This window comes from Pundamilia nyererei, unplaced genomic scaffold (assembly GCF_000239375.1).
Source record: "Pundamilia nyererei isolate P.nyererei 1_Seehausen unplaced genomic scaffold, PunNye1.0 scaffold00001, whole genome shotgun sequence".
NCBI classification, from domain to species: Eukaryota; Metazoa; Chordata; class Actinopteri; order Cichliformes; family Cichlidae; genus Pundamilia; species Pundamilia nyererei.
In genome coordinates, this window is record NW_005187402.1 from 5,723,663 (window position 1) to 5,743,216 (window position 19,554).

The 19,554-nt window shown below is 40.3% G+C and overlaps 2 protein-coding genes across 9 annotated transcripts in view; one reads left to right on the forward strand and one right to left on the reverse strand.

The window, feature by feature from the left end:
- The first annotated feature begins 6,888 nt into the window (after positions 1 to 6,888).
- zgc:165573 (cysteine-rich and transmembrane domain-containing protein 1) lies at positions 6,889 to 13,760 on the forward strand. The gene is made up of 3 exons (XM_005719562.1): positions 6,889 to 7,202; positions 10,041 to 10,350; positions 12,921 to 13,760. The coding sequence occupies exons 2-3, from the start codon at positions 10,065 to 10,067 to the stop codon at positions 13,022 to 13,024; spliced, it is 390 nt and encodes a 129-aa protein (XP_005719619.1). The 5' UTR covers positions 6,889 to 7,202; positions 10,041 to 10,064; the 3' UTR covers positions 13,025 to 13,760.
- Positions 13,761 to 17,047: 3,287 nt separating this feature from the next.
- Positions 17,048 to 19,554, reverse strand: part of tenm2a (teneurin transmembrane protein 2a) — a 216,665-nt gene continuing 214,158 nt past the window's right edge. For all 8 annotated transcript variants that reach the window (XM_013908515.1, XM_005719564.2, XM_005719563.2 and 5 more), the window contains one exon: positions 17,048 to 19,488. In XM_013908515.1, the coding sequence (XP_013763969.1) occupies positions 18,751 to 19,488 (738 nt within the window). In that variant the 3' untranslated portion in view covers positions 17,048 to 18,750. The remainder of the gene's footprint in view (positions 19,489 to 19,554) is intronic.

Below are 19,554 nucleotides of genomic sequence, written 5' to 3' on the forward strand. Positions count from 1 at the left end.
TTTTTTTTTTTTTTTTTTTTTTTAAATCGAGGGACTATAAGATGATCGTACCGAGACATATGAAGTTGGTACTTTCAATGCATGCATCATTTATCATTTCCCCCACCCGCCCTAAAAAGGAAGGTTGACTTTCTTTGTTTGGTAGACAGGTGTCACCTAACATTGCGGGGGTGCCTTCTGAAATTCAGGTCCTACTTTGTTTTGTATAGAGGAAGTGATGGAATGTGAAGAAATTCAAATAAAGGCTGTGAAAACTGTCAAATTGTTTCTTCGCTTTCTTTTTGTCCATGTATTAGCTTTTAAGCTGCACACTAACATAAAGGCCTTGTAACTTAAACTTTTACCATTTCCAATAAAGTATATATTTCTCTAAAGAGAAATGGTCTACAAGGGTTTCAAGTGTTAATGTATTTTTATGACCCCAAAGGATAGCTCATAAAGTTTGATAACATGTACTTTGGGTAAAGTACACGTCTGTGCTTTATGTCAGGTTTTCTCTGTGCTCAAATGGACTCAAATGGAGCCTGTAAGCCTGGGCTTCACGTTTAGTAAATGATTGTGCTGCCTTATTTCACAGAAATCCACTATAGCCAGTGTAGCTAAGACGACCCTGTTACACCTTGTAACAGAAAAGCATGTTGCCATGCAAAAATGTATATTAGGCAGTTAGTATGTTGCATTACTTGTGTACTGATACTCTTGTATTCTTAAAAAGGGAAATCCACATGTGCATAGAAGCTCAATTTTGCTGATCTGTGTGAAGTAAAATGGTTATTTTTAGGCTTGTGGTTCTCTGAATGTCAGGAACGGGGCCAGACTGAATATGATTTTTCTAGGAGAAGGTGGGAAATAAAAAAAAAAAAAAAAGTCCTTCCATTCAAAGTTTTGTGGATAATCCCCAGCTATTCTAGTCTGCATGCTGAAGTATCATTGTCCAAGATGCATTTATCAGTGCGTGTGTGGGAAAGTTAGAAAAAGTATGAGAACCACAGCTTTAGTCTTTATCCTGGTATTATGCACAGTTTATGTTGATGGGAAATGCAATCTTGAATTTTCAGACATAGCAAAAAAACACTGAAATCTATTAAGTGTTTTGTTTTTGTTTTTTCTAATATTTATCAGGAGTGGCTTTGAAGCACAAGGCTGCCCAGAGTCATGTACACTGTGTCTCCGGCCGTGGCCACTCAGCAAGGTCAGTGCTAGGCATGCTGGCTTATTCCAGACGCTGGCAGTCTATAGATCAGGGAAACTGACTGTGGAAGTAGGTCTGGTCTTAAGGAATGAAAGCAGCTGCACCTCAGAGGCCAGACGCAGTAAAACTTTACCGCAGTGGGGGCGGGGGTATGACACCTGCTGGTATTTGACCAGATAGTCATTTCAAATATGTAATTGTGGATTTACTGAGTATTTTAGCTAATAATAATGACAGTCTATTCTGAGTGAAGTATTCAAGCAAAAACAGACAAGCAGCCCCTGCCCCACATTGTTCATGTTTAATTTTGTGACATCATTCTGTTCAGATGTTGAAGACATGGTTTTGCAGATATTATTACCAACCACCTCTAATTAATTAAAGCAAGCAGTGTAGTAACTGTAGTTCCTTTAAGAACAAGCAAATTAAATGTGCCCTGTTAGCTTGTATTAGCTCACCTTACAGCAAATACAATGCTCAGACAGCAGGTTAACATTTTGCTACTGTAATAATTCTAGACTAGACTAGACCATCGAGGTCACCATCTATCAACGATATTTGGCTGAATTCTGGCTGCATTGAGCTGATTTTACAGCTGAATCCAGGCTAAAGTAAGCTACAAATGTTAGCCAAGGTTTTCAAACATATTTTGATTTATTTCTTTATTTTTAATAAAGTACGTAAATGGACTTTGCATGCTCATTGCCAGCTCTGTTTTTTTAAATTCTTGGACTCCTCTAGAGTGGCTTTACATGACTCACAGTTCAAAATAATCCCTGTTTATCTTACTGTGGACTTCAGTGCAGGCTCTCAGTTTTTAAACTATCTGAAACAAGCTATTTTGCATCCAGTATCTGTGTATCCATTATTGCGACAGTATATATATGAGATAAACCGAGGGAAAGGATGATGGGTCGACTTCAGAGAAATGATAAGAAAGGTTTGTTGCAGCAATAATAAGTCTCAGAGTGAGCGAGATTTACTTAAGGAACTCTATTGCAGGGCATATGACAGCCTATCGATACCTCCGACATCTCAATATGACAAGATATAATAGCACACATTTCAGGAGTGTAGTAGGCCATTATGATGCTTTTATACAATGCATTTTCACTGCATTGCATACATTACACTGTGTCCAGCAAGCAGCTGATCCTGAAATGTTTTGTGTTGTTGATGAGTGGACTACCAGTCTCTGGTCTGCTGCACATTTGTGAAATGTTATTTTGGAAAAAATATGTCTGTGCTGTTGAAAACAACACCACAGATGACCACCCTTGCCATCCAAGTTCAAATGAACCCTGGTAAACTTGCTCCAGTGCCCTTTTCCAAAGAGTTAAGATCCCTTCTTTGCGTCTTCGCTCCTCCCAGTTTCCCTGTAAGAGGGTCGGGTAAAGCTGGCATGGCCGATGAGGATCTATTTTTATCAGCTGCTCCTGTGCTCCTGTTAAACCCGAGCAGTACAAGTTCAGGATGAATCGCCCGGGTGACGATGTAAACAGACACTCAAACACACAGCCTACTAGGTGACATATATCCTGGCAGGAAGGGGCCTGGAGGGGTGGGAGTGGGCTGATGCAGGCCGCATGTTTGACACATACACGCACACAAACTCCATTTCACATTACTTACACCACAGGAAAGCCAGCCAGCTGTTTACCAGGATTCCTGTTGAGCACATGAGTAAAAGAGTACACTGTAAACGCTGATTCCTCGATCGCTGTTACACTGAAATTTAATATGAGACACTGTCAGATGTTTCTTGGATTACATGAGGCTCATATGATGCTTGAAAACATTTCATTGTAATTTTTTTTTTTTTTACTATATTCCCTAGAAGTGATCTTTGAAAAGTATTTTTGAATTGTTTTTCATGTATTCAGAACTGGTCTGTGATGTTTACAATGCAGGCTACACCGTCTTGCATTTGGCTCAGTAACGCTGACGATTTCTTCACTGTTTGTTGCACAATCGCTGCTGTTGCCTAATGTGTCACCGGTAACTTTCAACAGACTTTCTGTGCATGACTTTACGCTTCCGCTGTAAACATACTGTGCTTAGTGTGCATATGTCAGAGATCAGGGTTTCGATACCCAGTGGCACCACTGGTTTACAGCTCTGTTTGTTGATACAGGTGTCCTGTTACACATACTCAATGTGCAAGCCTCATCACATGTTGCTACATGGAATTCTTTGCAGAACAGAAATCATTGCCTTTTAAATTCAACTGTCAATAGCAGAGGTCACGCTGTCCAATTTCTGGTATGCTACTCATTCATTAAACAGAATATCATGTATTGTCAAACATCCACCATACCTGCTGCTGAAACAAGCATGTATATACTGTATATATAGTAACCAGTTATCCATGCCTTCTTTACTTCATAATTTATTCAAACATCTTTGCACTCCTCACCATTGCACATACAGTATGGATATGCCATACATGTTGTTACTATACTGGCTGTTCATTCTGTTTACACTGAATGCAAAGGGAAAAAAACAGAGCCCAGTTCCTTGTATGTGCACACATACTGATTCCGATATATAATAGTGAAGAATTATATTTTGGTTTAACATCTACCAGTGATTTAAAAAAAAAAACCAAACCCTTATATGTGAGATATGCCCAGGTTGGTTTGTATTACAGTTACTTTACAATGTAATAAGATAGATATAAGGGTGTTATTGTCTTAGAAAACATGATGTATGTTAATGAATTTGTAAATATTATCCAGCAATATATATTGATGTAAGAATTACAGATCCTTTTTTGGTTTCATAATGAGTACTTACAGCTGGGAAAACAAACGTATACTTCTAATGGAGCTATTGACATGAAATCATTACCAGATGTTGGTAACATCCCAAATAATCTGTGCATACAAAGAAACCAAGACAAATGAGTCCTTAAATTAAGCCATGTGTAGTGGCGTGGAATGACACAAGCACATATGAAGAAAAGGAGGCGTGAAAAGGCATTGAAAGCCTTAGCCAACTTTATATCTCAATGTCACCAGGTGATGTTGAACCTATCCAAACAATTAATAAATGCATTGAGCAAATTAACAACTGGATGTCTCATAATTTCCTTCAACTGAAAAAAACCAAAACTGAAGTACTTATCTTTGGACCCAAAAAAGATCGACTAAATATCAGTAATCAGCTTAAACTGGTCCAACTAGAAACTACTGACCAGGCCAGAAATTTAGATGTAATAATGGACTCAGACCTGAACCTCCAGGGCCACATAAAAGTAATAACAAGGTCAGCCTTCTATCATATGAGGAACATTTCTAGGATTAAAGGACTGATGACACAAGGAGACCTAGAAAAACTCATCCATGCATTTATCTCTAGCCACCTTGATTACTGTAACAGTATCTTCACAGGTTTACCTAAAAAATCAATCAGACAACTGCAGCTGATCCAGAACGCTGTTGCTTGTGTTCTCACTAGAATCAAGAAAATAGAGCACATTACCCCAGTTCTAAAGTCATTACACTGGCTCCCTCTAGCTCAGAGAATAGACTTTAAAGTGCTTTTATTAGTTTATAAATCATTGAATGGGCTAGCACTAGAGTACATTAGAGATCTGCTATCATAGTACAAATCATCTAGATCAGTTAGGTCCTCCAGCTCTAGTTTAGTGACTGTCCCTAGAACCAGAACTAAACACGGAGAAGCAGCTTTTCGTTTCTATGCTCCTCACATCTGGAGCGCACTATCAGGAGAATGCAAAGCTGCAGAGACACTGAACTCCTTACTTATTTAGACTTGCTTATGAGTAACTGATCTTATTATGGCTTTCTACTTGCTTGTTTTTAATTTTGAATTGCACCTTGAATTGCCTTGTGCTTAAAGTGTGCTATACAAATAAAATTGCCTTGCCTTGCCTAGAAGCCAGCTGAGATCTCTCTCTATTATGAATGCAATCCTGCCCCCTATCAGTGGAAATTAGTAATAAACCAGCCACAATCAAACGTTCCTCACAAGATTTCTGATAGAGTCAGAACCTCATCAAAAGAGTTGTTCAAGAGCCAAGAACCACTCGGGGAGAGCTTCAGAAAGAACTGTGGTCTATGCTAAGCAGCCAGACTTGGCTGGCTTATCCAGGTAACTTCTGGGTTAAACCTGGGTTTTCTTTACTATGAAGTATTCACTTCTTGTTGGGGGTAAATTGGTAGATTAAGAATCAACTCAAGAATCAAATCAAGAATCAATTCTCCAGAAAAGAGTGTCACCGTACCGGGAGATCCCTCGGGCACCTGCATGTGAACAGTAAAAAAGGTCTAAAGTTTTTTTGTTGTTGTTGTTTTTAAATACCATGTAATGTCTTTGATTCCCTGATGAGCATTATTAATTAACACTTACATATAAATAATTAATACTTACATATTTTTTTCAATTTTATTGTTCTGCAGCTTAGAGAATAAACACTCAAACTGTCAGGAGAAGGTTATGTTCAGAGTTTGGGTTTAAAATCATTTGTAAGCAACACGTTTTCACTAATTCTTTTCTTTTAAAGCACGTTGTAAGTGTGATGTAGATTCTCTATTGGGACAATACATAATATGTTAAGCTGTACCTTACTAAAATCACAAAATGAAGCCAAACTGTGTCAGTTGTCAAAGGAAGCCCTTTAACAGTCTTGCATTTTACTGGCATTTTATGTTGTTTTGAGATTTTCATCACCATTTGATAACGTCTCTGGAGTAGGTGACACTCACAGGGATCATTTTCTGTGGAAAAGTCACATGAGTCTTGAAACCTCCCTTCGTGATTGGTCAGATGCTGACGTCACCCCTTTCCTGTGATAGCGGAAATTAAGGTTAATTAAGGGAGTTGATAACCAGCGTTGTTTGCCATTTATACTGATAGCCAATGTTAGGGTAGGTAAATCTAGGTAGGGGAAAAGGCTTCTTTGAACTCGCTGTGCAGTATGGAGCCCTGAGTTAACAGGTACAGTTGTTTCAAAGAAAACAAATTCACTCAACCGCCGTGGCCTCTCTGCACGTGCAAGACATTTTGACAAGCCAATAAATCACTGGGAGAATACGGTCACAGATAAGAGGGTTTATAGCAATCAGCCTATAGTGAACACAAGTGCAGCCATACAGCCCACTCCACAAACCACTTTCGTGGAGTTTGTTTTCCTTCTCTCGGATCTGTAAGATATACAATTGAAATCTGCCAAAGTGCTGCAATTACTGGGACCCAGAAAGATCGAAAGTGTCTTAGATTAATGCCTGAATCTTACAGCATATAATGTTAATAAACAGCTAACAACTCAACGACATGGTGTCCTGGTGTGCTCAGCAACTTAAACAAAACTAAACACACGCATTTGGCGAATATCCGAATTGTGTATCTCATATAAACACGAGAAGGTCTTATGATTCCAGGCTGGGGCTAGCCTGACATCTGCTGGGACAAAACCAGCAATGCAATATGATAGATAAAACACAGGAAATAATAAAAAAGTTCATTCTTACATATATAAAATAATATTTGACTATGTGTCTTTGGTAACATGTAAATTATCCATTAGCTTTATGAGCAAAACTCCCATGAGTGAGAGAAACAAGATCATCGATGAATAATTGACCAGTTAGTCACTCCTCTGAGCTATTCTTGCTCCTCGTGTGAATTTCGTCACTGGCTGGGTGATGTAGACCCGTTTAATCGGTTATCTGTTCAAACGACCAGAAGTCATTGGTTTTTTTCCCCTGGCGAACGGCTGGTCATCGCTCTAGCTTGTGATTGGACGCTGGCGAGCGGGGGCCGGCTCAGCAGCCAATCCCGCCCTTCGGTGGCCCACCGAAACGCCTCCCGCATATCGTACCCTTTAAATGACGTCACACCCAGTGAACGCGATACGCACCAAATTTCTGGACAGTGGTCGGTCATTGCGGTAAGAAGTAGTAACAAGAAGACAAGACTGACGCCGTTTCTGGTTAAGCAGACTTTGCTGCCGTCTCCAGCTGACCGGAATAGTGGTTACTCAAAGGTAGGAAGCCCAGCCAGGGCCGGACTGTGTATATTTGTGTGTACGAGCCTTGTCACTGTGAAATTAGAGATGGGTCGGACTGGGTTGTGGCCTGCAGGTGCGACTTCTGTTTGCCTCATGTAAAGGCTATAGAGTTCTTTAAAAAAAAAACAACACTTAATAGGCTACACTAAATTCTGTTGACTAACCCTGATAATAAGTGGGCTAGTCATACTAACAAACGCTTATTGAAAATACAAACGGATCAAATATTAACAGACTAGCTTTAGCTTAACTCAGATTAATTCAAGGCAGCGTTGCTGAGCAACAAAGGTTCCGGTTATAGTTTCTGTTCTTTTTTTCTTTTTTGTTTTCGTGTCTTTTTTTAGTTTAGAGCTTTTTTTTTTTTTTTTTTTTTCTCAGTTTGCTCCAAGCACCTGTTTATATGACAGAGTTATGGTTCTGATTGCTCTTAATTGGGTCCAATGGGGTGTCTTAATATACACGGAGTCTTGTCTTGTCTCTAGACAAAGACAAGGTAAACAGGGGCTGCCAGGCTACCGAACTGCTTTGCCACAGCTCAGCTTGTACAAACATGATGTAAATCTAATGTAAGCTCATTCATTTTGGGCAATATGGGCTTTTACCCCCCCCCTTATTTATTTATTTATTATAGCTGGTCCTTTTAGGCCCTGGTATTTAGGTAGATATGTGTATTTTCTCTGAACAGAATTTTTAAATTGGCATCATATCTTAAGTAGTTCAAGTCCTATGTACTAAAAAACATTAAAATGCCCAAATAGATTTTTTTTCTTTTACTACTTAATGCTAATTATTAGCACTTCTTTTGGGTTTGTGAGGCTATATTTTAAATATTCCATAGTAATGCTTACGTGTTCTGCTTTACCACCCAGTTTATTTTCCAGATGTTAGTGTTAAACTCAGCCACAAGGATAACACAACTGTTAGGGAAACTTCTTGCTTGTCTTTATTTAACAATGGCATTTTCAGTGGCATTTAAAGGATTCAGGAAGGTTTAGTGTTCAGTGTCCAGGTACTCCGTGTGCCCTGTTTTTCTGTGATATTGTCATCATGATACTGTTGTGGAAACACATGTGATCTCACTTCACTCATTTATTTTTGCTTTTCATCAGAGGGGAAAAACAAACACATGCAAATTATCACTCTCGGACACAGTAAAGACACACTGAGAAAACCTTCATAGAAATCAACGTCTATTAAAATCTTTTCATTAAAACTTAACCCTGTACCAAAGTCTAGTAAGAAATGTACGTAGGTATAATAAAAGCCCATGGCCTTCAAGGTGAACTTTGACAGTATATGCAGACATCCTCATAGGTGTCAGGTTACCGATCATTTGTTTGGCTTCTTTCTCAACCTTCAACACGTAATCTTACACAGGAAGAGAGGGACAGAATAGACCTTCATCACAGGGGACACTTTGGCGTCACCTCTCATTGTCCCAGCAGGACAGGTGAGCTTATTCCAGTGTTGTTGTTTTTTTGCTGGTGAGTGTGCTGGCTTACTGTAACTACTTAAACAAATCATCAGGAATTGTTTTGTCCCTCCTAGGCATCTTTAGAGGGAGTGCCGTCTGCTAGTAGCTTGAAGAACATATTCAGGTGGTGAAATGCGTGAAAGCCGTGATAAAGCTTATTGTCACATGGGCTGCTAATGTTAACATTCCCACATCACTTTGAAAGTGGTATGAAACCAACCTCATAGCTTATCTGCAGGTATAACATTACTCAAGAGCCACAATCAAACATGGTTATTAATGCCATTGGGCAATGACACTTATAAAAAGACTTATGTACTTTGAACCCAATAAGAGATTTTCCATAAGTGATAAGTACAGAAAAGTACACTGTTAAATCCTACTGAGTAGATTAGTGGTAATAACGTTTTTCACCATCCAGTTTGGAAGTACTCTGTGTGTGCACCTTTTTTTAAATTACAGATGGGAGATTGGATGTGGATAAAAAGATGAGCAGGAAGGAATGAAAGCCATTTGGATGTTTATAGTGTACATATACAAGGTGAAAAAGGGATTCCAGTGATGTAAGCACCACCACAGTTTTCCAACTATCAGCCTTTTCTTTTTCTGTGGCTCTTCTACGTGAAAGCTAGCAAGTGTTTCGGTGTTGGCCTTCTCACAAACCACTGGTTGGGAAATGCACTTGAAAGAAATGACTTTTAAATGGCTGATCTCAGACATAGTTTATTTACTTTGATAATGGCTTTGGGATCATTTTCTTTCCCGTTTGATTCGCACACTGACAAAAAGAAGACATGAACGTGTGATATAATGTGATAAGTGTGAAAATGCAACTTGTACGGGCCTTGTGGTTACAGAGTTCTTTCTTCCTCTCTCTTATTCACGTGTTCTACTGGCCTCACTCTGTACGCTGTGAAGCCAATCTTTCTGTGTGAATAGTAAAATAATTATGCTTGCCTCTGGAATGGTTGATGTGTGCTGTGACTGACCACTGAATCATAAGATATCCTCTGCAAACATTAGAGTAATGTACTGTGCTTGTCTTTCCTCTGTGGCTGAGTGGAGATAATGGCTGTTTGCCGAAAGTGTGGAATAGTCAACAGGTTAAAGAAGTAGTGAGTGAAGTGTGTGATGTATACAAACTAGAAACAGTTTCTCTTTTTTTTAGAACTTTGGCAAAATACTGCCAAATATTACTTTAGACTTTCTGAGTAGGAAACTGGAATATGGAGGAATTGAAAAGGTATTCTGTGTTGCTTCAGTGTATCTGCTTTCTAGTCAAGAAAAGGGCCATAATCACACCACCTTTAACTTTTTTTTTTTTCTCTTTTCCTTTTAAGCAATCGTTTGACCTACAGCCAAACATGGAGAACCCGCCTCCATACCCAGGCAATGGCCCGACTGCTCCTGGTTACCCAGCCCAGGGCCCACCACCTCAAGGCTACCCAGGGTATCCTCAGCAGGGATACCCTGTGAACATGGAGCAACCTAACCCAGCTTACCCGAACTACCCTCCCGGACCAATGGGACCTGGCGGTCCTTATCCTGGACCAGGACAACCTCCTTATGGCTATGCTGGACAGCCTCAGTTTGGCTGGCAGGGTGGACCTCCTCCCGGGCCCATGTATGGGGAAGCTCCCAAAAACACAGGTAAGCACTGTGACCCAAACGTGCTACACAACACTTGTGAGTCCAAATCCAGCAGTACTAGCAGAACTACAAGTTGTCACTGTCCTTACACAATTTTAAGTCCTGTGCTGAATTACTTGTTGACTGGATGTTATGGAGATGCACTGGGAGTCTTGCAAGTCTGCATTCAGCTGCAAGGATTAGCTACTCGCATAACTCATAAACAGTAGGAAAGCTGTTTGTAGCTACATTGTTTTCACACACTGGTTTTTGAAAGGCATTTTGAAAACATTTTGGAGCTAAGAATGACCATATTTGTGTGAGACGATGCAGTGCTACCTTGTCAACTGGCTACTAAAGGAACTGCACATTTTGGCACCTGGCATTGGTTTTAGGTCTGGAGATTGCCCCTTGTTAGTACCACTAGGAAGCTGATCTGTTAACGTTAGCTGTACCTTTTTAAGATGGTTACATAAGTACCTTAAACACATATTCTTTGTAATGGCAAGAGAAGGGCCTTTCCGCTGCTCTAGCAAATATGTCAGATAAGCAAAATATCTTATTGCTCACTTGATCTTAGACCTTTAACATTTTCTTGATGAGTTTATGGTCATAGCTGGAGTAAAACTGGTGGTATGCTTTAGGACTGGCCTGCCTTGTGATTAACAAATTTCTACTGAATGAACAAGCTGTATTGCTCAGTCACATCCTCCCGAGGCATGTGACAAAAAATAAAACTTCATAAACAAAAACTGATGTCTATGTTTGTGACAAGTGAAGTGAACTATATTTAAATACTGAAGCGGACACATTTCAGTGGGCTCCTGAAACACGAGTTCCTGTTTGGGACAGGTGTGTAATTTCTCTTAGCTAGTTTTAGATTAGACTGAATATTACACCCTCGCTGCAAGAAGGAGCGCTTTCGCAGATCATTCATCCCAATAGCAGTTAGACTCTATAACTCCTCAATCACAATGTCATAAGTCACTGGACACTGTGAACAGCCACGGTCACCACTTCATGCATAATTGTGTGTGTGTGTGTGTGTGTGTGTGGTACAATAGCTATATAGTTTATGTTCTTCCATATTTTCAACCATATCCATGATCACATACTGTGTATGCTACCATTGTATATAGTGTATTATCTTACTTTTTTTTCCATTGATTGTACTTATTTGTATTTTTGTATTTCCTTCTGATATCTGTACCTGAGCTGAGGTGACGCAAAAATTTCCCCGTTGTGGGATCAATAAAGTCTTATCTTATCTTATTGAATCTAAGCTTCATCAACGGGAAGTCACTACTTTAGCATGTAGTCGTTACTACTTTTTTTTTCTTTTTTTTTTCCCCTTAAGTGTGTGCTTAACACAATAAAGTCAACATTGTTTAACAAAGTATACAACACACTCGGGCAGAATGGGGGGGAAAAACAGGATTTCATTTACATGCTTGGCTTCCTTGAAAAAGTCCCACTTTATTAATGTAAGCATTGGGGTTTCGCTGCTTTAAAAGCCACCATTCTGTTCCCTAACAACATCAACAAATAACGTGTTGTTAAGTCGTGGTACTTGATAATCTAATTGCCAATTTGACAAATGCCTGTGTTTCTACCAGGAACCTTAACGTGGTACAACTTCAAGCATCCCCGAGCAGGCAGCTAAGGTTTCAGATGTGTGAAGTCAAGCCGGGTTTTAGATGAAAGGTGTGTTAATGCGGCTTGAACTCCCCACTGAGCAGCCAATAAAGTGTAGCACAAGCTGGGAAAGAAAGGGCATGTTTTAAAAATAAATATTCAAAGTGAGTATGCAAAGAGAACAGCCTTGCATGAAGAAAACACGGCCAATCCTTTTATTTATGAAAGCGAGCACTAAGGTGTTGCTGCTTTTGTAGCCTAAGATAAACCTGATCTGGTCAATAAAAGCTAAGTGTGCTGTGACTGAGATTCTCATTGCACGCCATGTCGATTAGCGGCATAAAAATAAATATTGGCCAAACATTTATTAACCTTTGCCACATCGTTATCAGAGTTCAGTATGAAAAGTGGTAAGCCATCTGTCCTTGCCTATTGGGTCAGTGGCATGTCACCTAGGTAACTTGCCTCCCAGCTGAAGCTGTTAAAAGCTGGATTAGTGTTTGCTTCCACATAAATGATTAATCAGAAACACAAAGAAGGTGAGATGTGCTCATTCAGGCTGGAGCAGCTGTTGAAGCTAATGTATGGCTAACATGATCATTTGCCTCGACAAGTTTCCACATGTTGGTGAAGGATGAAATAAAGCCACTGCTACACACGTGAAGTAAAGGGAAAGCACCGAAGGCGAGCTGATGTTAGTCAAGTGTAATGCTGTGTGATCATGGCTGTGCGCTGCTATGGTATTACTGTAAAGATTAAACTCCTAAGATGACTGTAATTAGAGGAAAAGTGTATAAACCCCTGGTTACACTTGAACTCCCTGCTGGAGATTTGACACTGAGAATTATATCACTGGACTTTATGTTGTTTTAGAAAAGAAATCACTAATTGCTTTCTTTTTCTTTAAAACCCTTTCCAACCTCTTTCTTCCATCTCTACTCTTTATTTCACTGTAGTGTACGTGGTTGAAGACAGGAGAAGGGATGACACAGCGGACACATGCCTGACAGCCTGCTGGACAGCTCTGTGCTGCTGCTGTCTCTGGGACATGCTGACATAACGCCATTCCCCTACTGATTGACCCCCATTACCCTCTTGCCCCTATTTCTGTGCCTCGAAGCCCATCGCCCTTTCTCCCATCTGACTTAAACCTTGCACTTCCTCACAAACGCCCCTCTGTTCCCTCCAGAAGTCTTGTATGTCTGTAAAGCTATAAATTACTTCTATAAATGAAGTCCTCGCTCCCACATGGAAGCTTCATCCCAGTGCTCTACCTTCATGTGCAACCCTCCACCTTCATGTGCAACCCTCCACACTGACTGACTGACCTGTCCACGGTTACACAGTTGCTGTCCACGGTTACACAGTAGCAGTTTCTAACAGAGCTTGTAAACATTACCAAAATCTCAGGCTCCTTACTAAAATTGTGCAACAACACACAAGCTACAGATTTGCACACACAATATGGTAGATGCCAAACATACAGCATACTATGATCTCAGGCTCATCCTGCGTGATTCACTTGGGCACTTTATAATGATTGCCTCTGTAATATACTCCTTCCTGTCTTCATAACCACATAAAAGCTTTCCTTACTCCTCCCCTTCAGCTATGCTATCTGCAAAACTTCAAGGACTCTTACCCAGTATGATGATACCCAAAGGCTGTGAGAACCCCGCTGCAGACAGGGCTGATGCTTGAAATGTTTCCCATCTCATTTGCACACAAGTCATTTTAACAAATGTACGTTTGTCCATAGGCGGTAAGACAATAAATGGAATGCTCTTATTTTATTATTTTGATTAATGGCAACATTTAACAGCCACAATGTTTTTCTTCATATACAAAGAAATGACTATCAATATTCAAAGGAGCTTGCAAAGAAAAGCGTCTGGACTTCTGAAGAAGCTTCTCGGATGAGAGGTGAAACGTCTTCAAGCAACTTAAAGAAGTCCAGACGCTTTTCTTTGCAAGCTCCTTTGACTACGATGACCTGGATGACTGAGAACCTTCACAGACTATCAATATTATTTTTATCATATTAGCTTTTCAGCTTTATTTCTCACTGAAACAAGATGTTGTGATTGCTATACAGACTGATCCAAATTACCCATACGATGCCTTTTTGCTGTAGATGATTAAAATAATTTATTGCCATAACCATAAAAGGCTCTGTTTGGGTTTTTTTTTTGTTGTTTTTTTTAATGGGCAATGTGAATGAGGTATGTGTGTGTGTGTGTGCGTGTGTGATTTAGGCAGGGATGAAAGTGCAGATTTGTGGCTGTTGGTGACTGAGTTTTCAACTATTTTTAACACCAAATGTCTTACAATCAAATAAAAGGAAGGGGGGGAGCAGAGGAGAAAATGAGACATAATTGGCAGCCAGTAGTTGTGGAGGAGGTAAATTACAAGATGCATAGTTACTCAAGCATAAACACTTTTAGGGTACTTGTACTTCTAGTGATTTTCTTTTTTGCCACAATACTTGAAATGCAGGATCTTTACATTTTCAGAAGAAATCCTAAAATAAACTGCACAGTTGAAACATCAATCTGTTGCTTATTATCCATGTTTATGAATCAAAATTAACATTACTATATATATTCAGAATATAAAGAAGACTTATTTGTAATGTAAGTTTCTGTATTTTACTTACACCTATAAGAGCTTTCTCTAATTGGCCACTTGGGGGCACTGTGGAAACAGTCTATGAAGCTAAAATTCCCTTGTAGCAACATTTTCCCAGTTATACTACCACTCTGTTTGTTTTGACACTCACCTGCAAGCACTACTGCTTAATGTTTCCACTACAGTTGCCAGCTAAGCTAGTTCACTGCAACTGGTGGTAACAAAAGGAGACTCTTTCCCCACCCAAACTGCCTGCTGAGCTAAGAATGAGCCATCACTGAAAAGTCGTGAGCTTTGAGCATGAAAACTATCACTTTACACATTAAACATAGCATTAGACAGTTTTCACTGTATTTCACTTCATTTGTGGGATACAGCAGGGAGCTCACATGTGAATCAACCGTAGTTTGTATCACATTTCTCATTAAGCTAGCCTCCACAGTATTTATAACTGTTTCAATTAAAAGACATTCAAAGCTTTTTAAAGTTATAAGTTTAACTTGTGCTTATGCTGCTGTAACCTACACTGGCTGGGCAATTTATTATGTTCTTATTACTGCTAATATGCATTCAAACAATAACATGATGGAAACTTAAAGCATTTAGGTTTGAAGACATGGCTGACGTGACATAGTTCAAACTAGGGTCAGAGCAGGAAGAAAGGTGATTTAAGTGACTTTGAATGTGGCATGGTTGTTAGTACCAGGTGGGCTAGTCTGAGATTTCCCATAGAACATTGGGCTTGCAGAAAATGGTCTGGAAAAGAGAAAATATACAGTAAGCAGTTCTGTGGGGAAAAAAGCCTTGATGATGTCAGAGGCTGAACGAGAATGGCTAGACCCCTAATAGCTGATAGTTGAGTTACTATTGCCTCCCTAACGAACTCACTCTATACAACCGAGATATGCAGAAAAGCATCTCTGAATGCACGTTATGCCAAAACTTGAAGTTGATGGAGCAGAAGACCAGCAGAAGACCAGACCAGGCATCACTCCTGTCAGCTATTAACAGGAAACTGAGGCTACAACTCATAATAGAAGATTGGGAAAATGCCATGTGGTCTTATGAGTCTTGATTTTGCTGCAACACTTAGATGACAGGGTCAGAATTTGCCATAAACAACATAAAAAAAACATGGATTCATCCTGCTTTGTATCAATGGTTCAGCCTGATGTTGGTGTAACAGTGTGGGGAATATTTTCTTGTACCACGTTAGCACTGTTTAAATGCCACAGCTTAGCTGAGGATAATTGCTTACCATGTTTGTCCCTTTAACCATCTTCTGCTGTCATCTTTTCACAAAGCTCAGATCTCCTCAAACTACTTTCTTAAATATATGACAGTGAGGTCACTGTATTTAAACGGCTTCTACAGTCACCAGATCTCAAGCCAACAGAGCACCTTTGGGATGTGGGGTAATGGGAGAGTTACATTATGGACTTTGTGATGCTGTCATGCCAATTTGGAACAACATCTCTGAGGAATATTTCCAGAACCTTCTTTAGTCTGTGCCATGGAGACTTGATGCAAATCTGAAGGCAAAAGGAAGTCCAACCCGGTACTGGCAAGTTGTACCTAAAAGAGCGAGCAGTGAGCGTAAATGGACAGTAAATTCTACACATTTTAATCACATTACTAATACCCATTAATACAAACATTTTTAATGTTTATAGGAAACATTTACTAGAGTAGTTGCTGGTGGCATGGACATGAAGATGTCAGAGTTATATTTTTTAAACTGTGTTGTCTGAGCTGGCAATATATCAGATCCTGCCCTGTGCCTTATTGCGATAATTGCCTTGGCAACAGTGAGAAACCCCTAAAAAAAAGAGAGGGAGACCACAACTTCACCTGTCAAACCTGGCAGGTGTATTGCTGGAGACTAAGAGTGAAAGTGCAGGTTCGAGTCTGAGGTTGTGTTTTTTGGGGGCTTTTAAATTTGTAAGAAACATCATCAAAGGCACTGCGATATCATCTGCGACCGCACGCTCCTCCTTTATAATTAAGCCTTCATTCAAAATGCTGTCACATCTACTTTAGCTTATGTAAACATGCCCGAGTAAGTGTCAAGAGGCAGCAGATATAAAAAATGTAGCCCCCCCCCCCAGAGCATAGACGAGAGGGAAATGGTAGCTCTCTGTGTGTTTATAAAACACTGCTGTTAATTACCTCTTATTTTCCGAACAAACCTAAGGAAATTATGTACAGTTAACAAAGAAAGGGCCGGGTGGGGGCTGCCCGTTTTAATTATTGGAACTTTCCAGTACCAGCAACAAGCTCAAAGATACCTTTGAAATGCATTTCAGCATCACACAACTAATACGAATGCATGTCATAAAATAATGAGGATGTTCCGTATGAGTAACATCGGTAGTCTTCAAACGGAAAAGTGGGATGAAAGTGAAGTACACGTCACTCGTCTGAAGTAAACAATTATGTTTTATTGATAAGGTTTCTCAGAAGAGTCTCGTTTTCAGCGAATGTATAAGAATCATCCTTTGATAATACTGATTTGGTACATTATGACATCCAGCACGAGTCTCTTCACAGTGAGAGGGATCCATTACTGCTACTGCTGTTGGGATCTAGGACAGCTTCCGAACAAAAAGAAAAAAAACAAAACAACCCCCAGTCAAAAACAACAAACTGGGGGTGGGGTGGGGGGGTCGATATTGTAGATATGGAGTATTAGAGTGCCACAAAACTCTAGAGTAGTAAGACCAGCTAAAGATTTTGCACATTACAAGCCACTTCCTCTTAGAAATATAAAACTTGATAATCTGAACAATATTCTACTGTGCTGCATAAAGGTAAGTCTATACACTGTACATCGAAATATATTTCGAAAAAACAGATTTCACAGTTTTAAAGACTTTATTTAAAGTATAAACTGTTTTTTTTAAAACACTTTATTACATAAATTATTCTTTTTGAGAGTGACTATTATTTGCCCTGGCAGCAAACGGAAATGAATACAAAAAAACCCCAAAAATGAACAATTTCTTACATATCTTACAAAAGAAAATAAACTCATCCATTTAATGTTCATATTGAATAGAACTGGTGACTCATTCATGATTGTCATATAGTACTAAGAATAAATAAATAAAAAAAAAAGAAGAAGAAAATCAAATAAATACTAACGTAAGCATGTTGTCTGGACTCTGTGATCGGTGTGTTTGATCGTTCTGTACAGAAGTGCCTTATGTGAAAGTCTCACAATTCTACCGCGACTGGAACGTACAAAACTACGGCATCTACAGTATACGCAACATCCTGAAATTCAGTGTAGTCGGACACATATGTAAGTAGTATGATTCTTTTCCCCGTTTCAAAATAAACAATGCCGTGTGACACCACTGTCCACAAATATAGCCATCACATCTTTTTGACTTTGTTTTTGTTAAAAAGTTTACTTCGTAGTCTGTTAACAGCGTGGATTTTTCAAGGATGCCGTTAGCCCGCGTGTTGCTTGGTTGGGTGTCCGAGGTGGACAATGGGAGGCCTGAGACAGGGAGACGACTCATAGTGGTGGGCAACTCTTAGCGTTGCCATGTCTGTCGCTGTGCACGACGTCCTCCTTTTGATGAGCAGTTTTAATGGCGGCACTCTGGAGTGCTCCTCCACTTTGGTCCCTTTTTTTTGTTGTTTTTTTTGCCTCTAGCGTCGATTAGAGACAGATAAGCCTCGATCGCAGAAGCCACCGCAGTGCAAACCCTCCGTGTTACCAGTAGCTGTCATGGACGCTCTCAGTGTGACCCAAAAAATATGGGCAAAAATATCACTATCTTTTTTAAAAAGGGGAATCTTCTTACTCATTAAGCAACAGTTCTCAAAGTTCTTCAGTGCTTTTTCAGTTGTTCAAAGTTTTTTCAAAAAAAAAAAAAAAAACAGAACAAAAAATCTGACTGACTAAACTGTATTTTTTATTTGTATTTTTATTTTTTTGCCTGTGGCAGTAAAATTAACAATGTGTTGTCTGGTAAGTCATTCTTTTTTAAAAGTCCCTGCAGCGTTCCGTGAATAACCCCATTTGTTGGTTAAATCTCCATGGGTTTTAAGAGGAGGGAGGGTAAGAGAAAAAAAAAGGAACCGGGACAAAATCTCGAGATGTGAAAGTGGGAGAGAGTGGGAAGAGTCCGCCCTTCCAGTGGGCTGTTACCTCCTGCCCATCTCGTTCTGTCTGAGAAACTGGATGTTGTTGCTGCTGTCAGCCAGTTCTGGATACTGCTCCACAGGCAGTACGTAGTAGCCGTCATAGCCCTGTACTCGACCTGTCGTTAGGAGCTGCTGTCTCTCCCCTTCTGTCCAGAGGCGACTGCCTCCCTTTCCGTCCCTAGCTCGCTGCTGTTCCTTGGCCCAGGCCCCCGCCAGCGCCCTCTGCCTGGCCAGCTCCAACAGTCTTACCTTCTCTTCGTCCAGCACGTCTGCAGCGAGCCCGTACCGAACGCTCAGTAATAATGATGGAACTGCAAACTCCACGGTCACTCCTCTCCTCGACCGCCCGCTCACTGTCACATTGATTCCGCTCTCCAGTGACTTGCGCCCGTTTGTGAGCCCCAGGGCCAGCAGGTCGCTGTCAGCAGAGCCTACCTTCACAAAGTAGTGGCAGTCCTTTCCATCCTGTGTGTAATGCGTGCCTTCGAGGTACTGCGCACCATTGAGCACCAGAGCCACTTTGCGGCTGTCTTCGCTGGCCAGCGCCGACACGCCAGCCACCACTCTCCCCTCCTGCAGCGCCACCATTACTCCTCTGCCTATTATGGGGGTGCTGGTGCCGAACCAGTGGCCAGGCTTGTCCTTGCGCCTGCGACGCTCCTTGTTGAGCAGACGACCCTCCAGGGCCATGAAGGCCTGGTTGTGCCGCTCAGCTGCTTGCTGCACCCCGGTTATGAGCTATATAGAAAAAGTTAAAGAAAAGCTTTGTCACTTTTTTGAAAGAGATGATAATATAATAACACA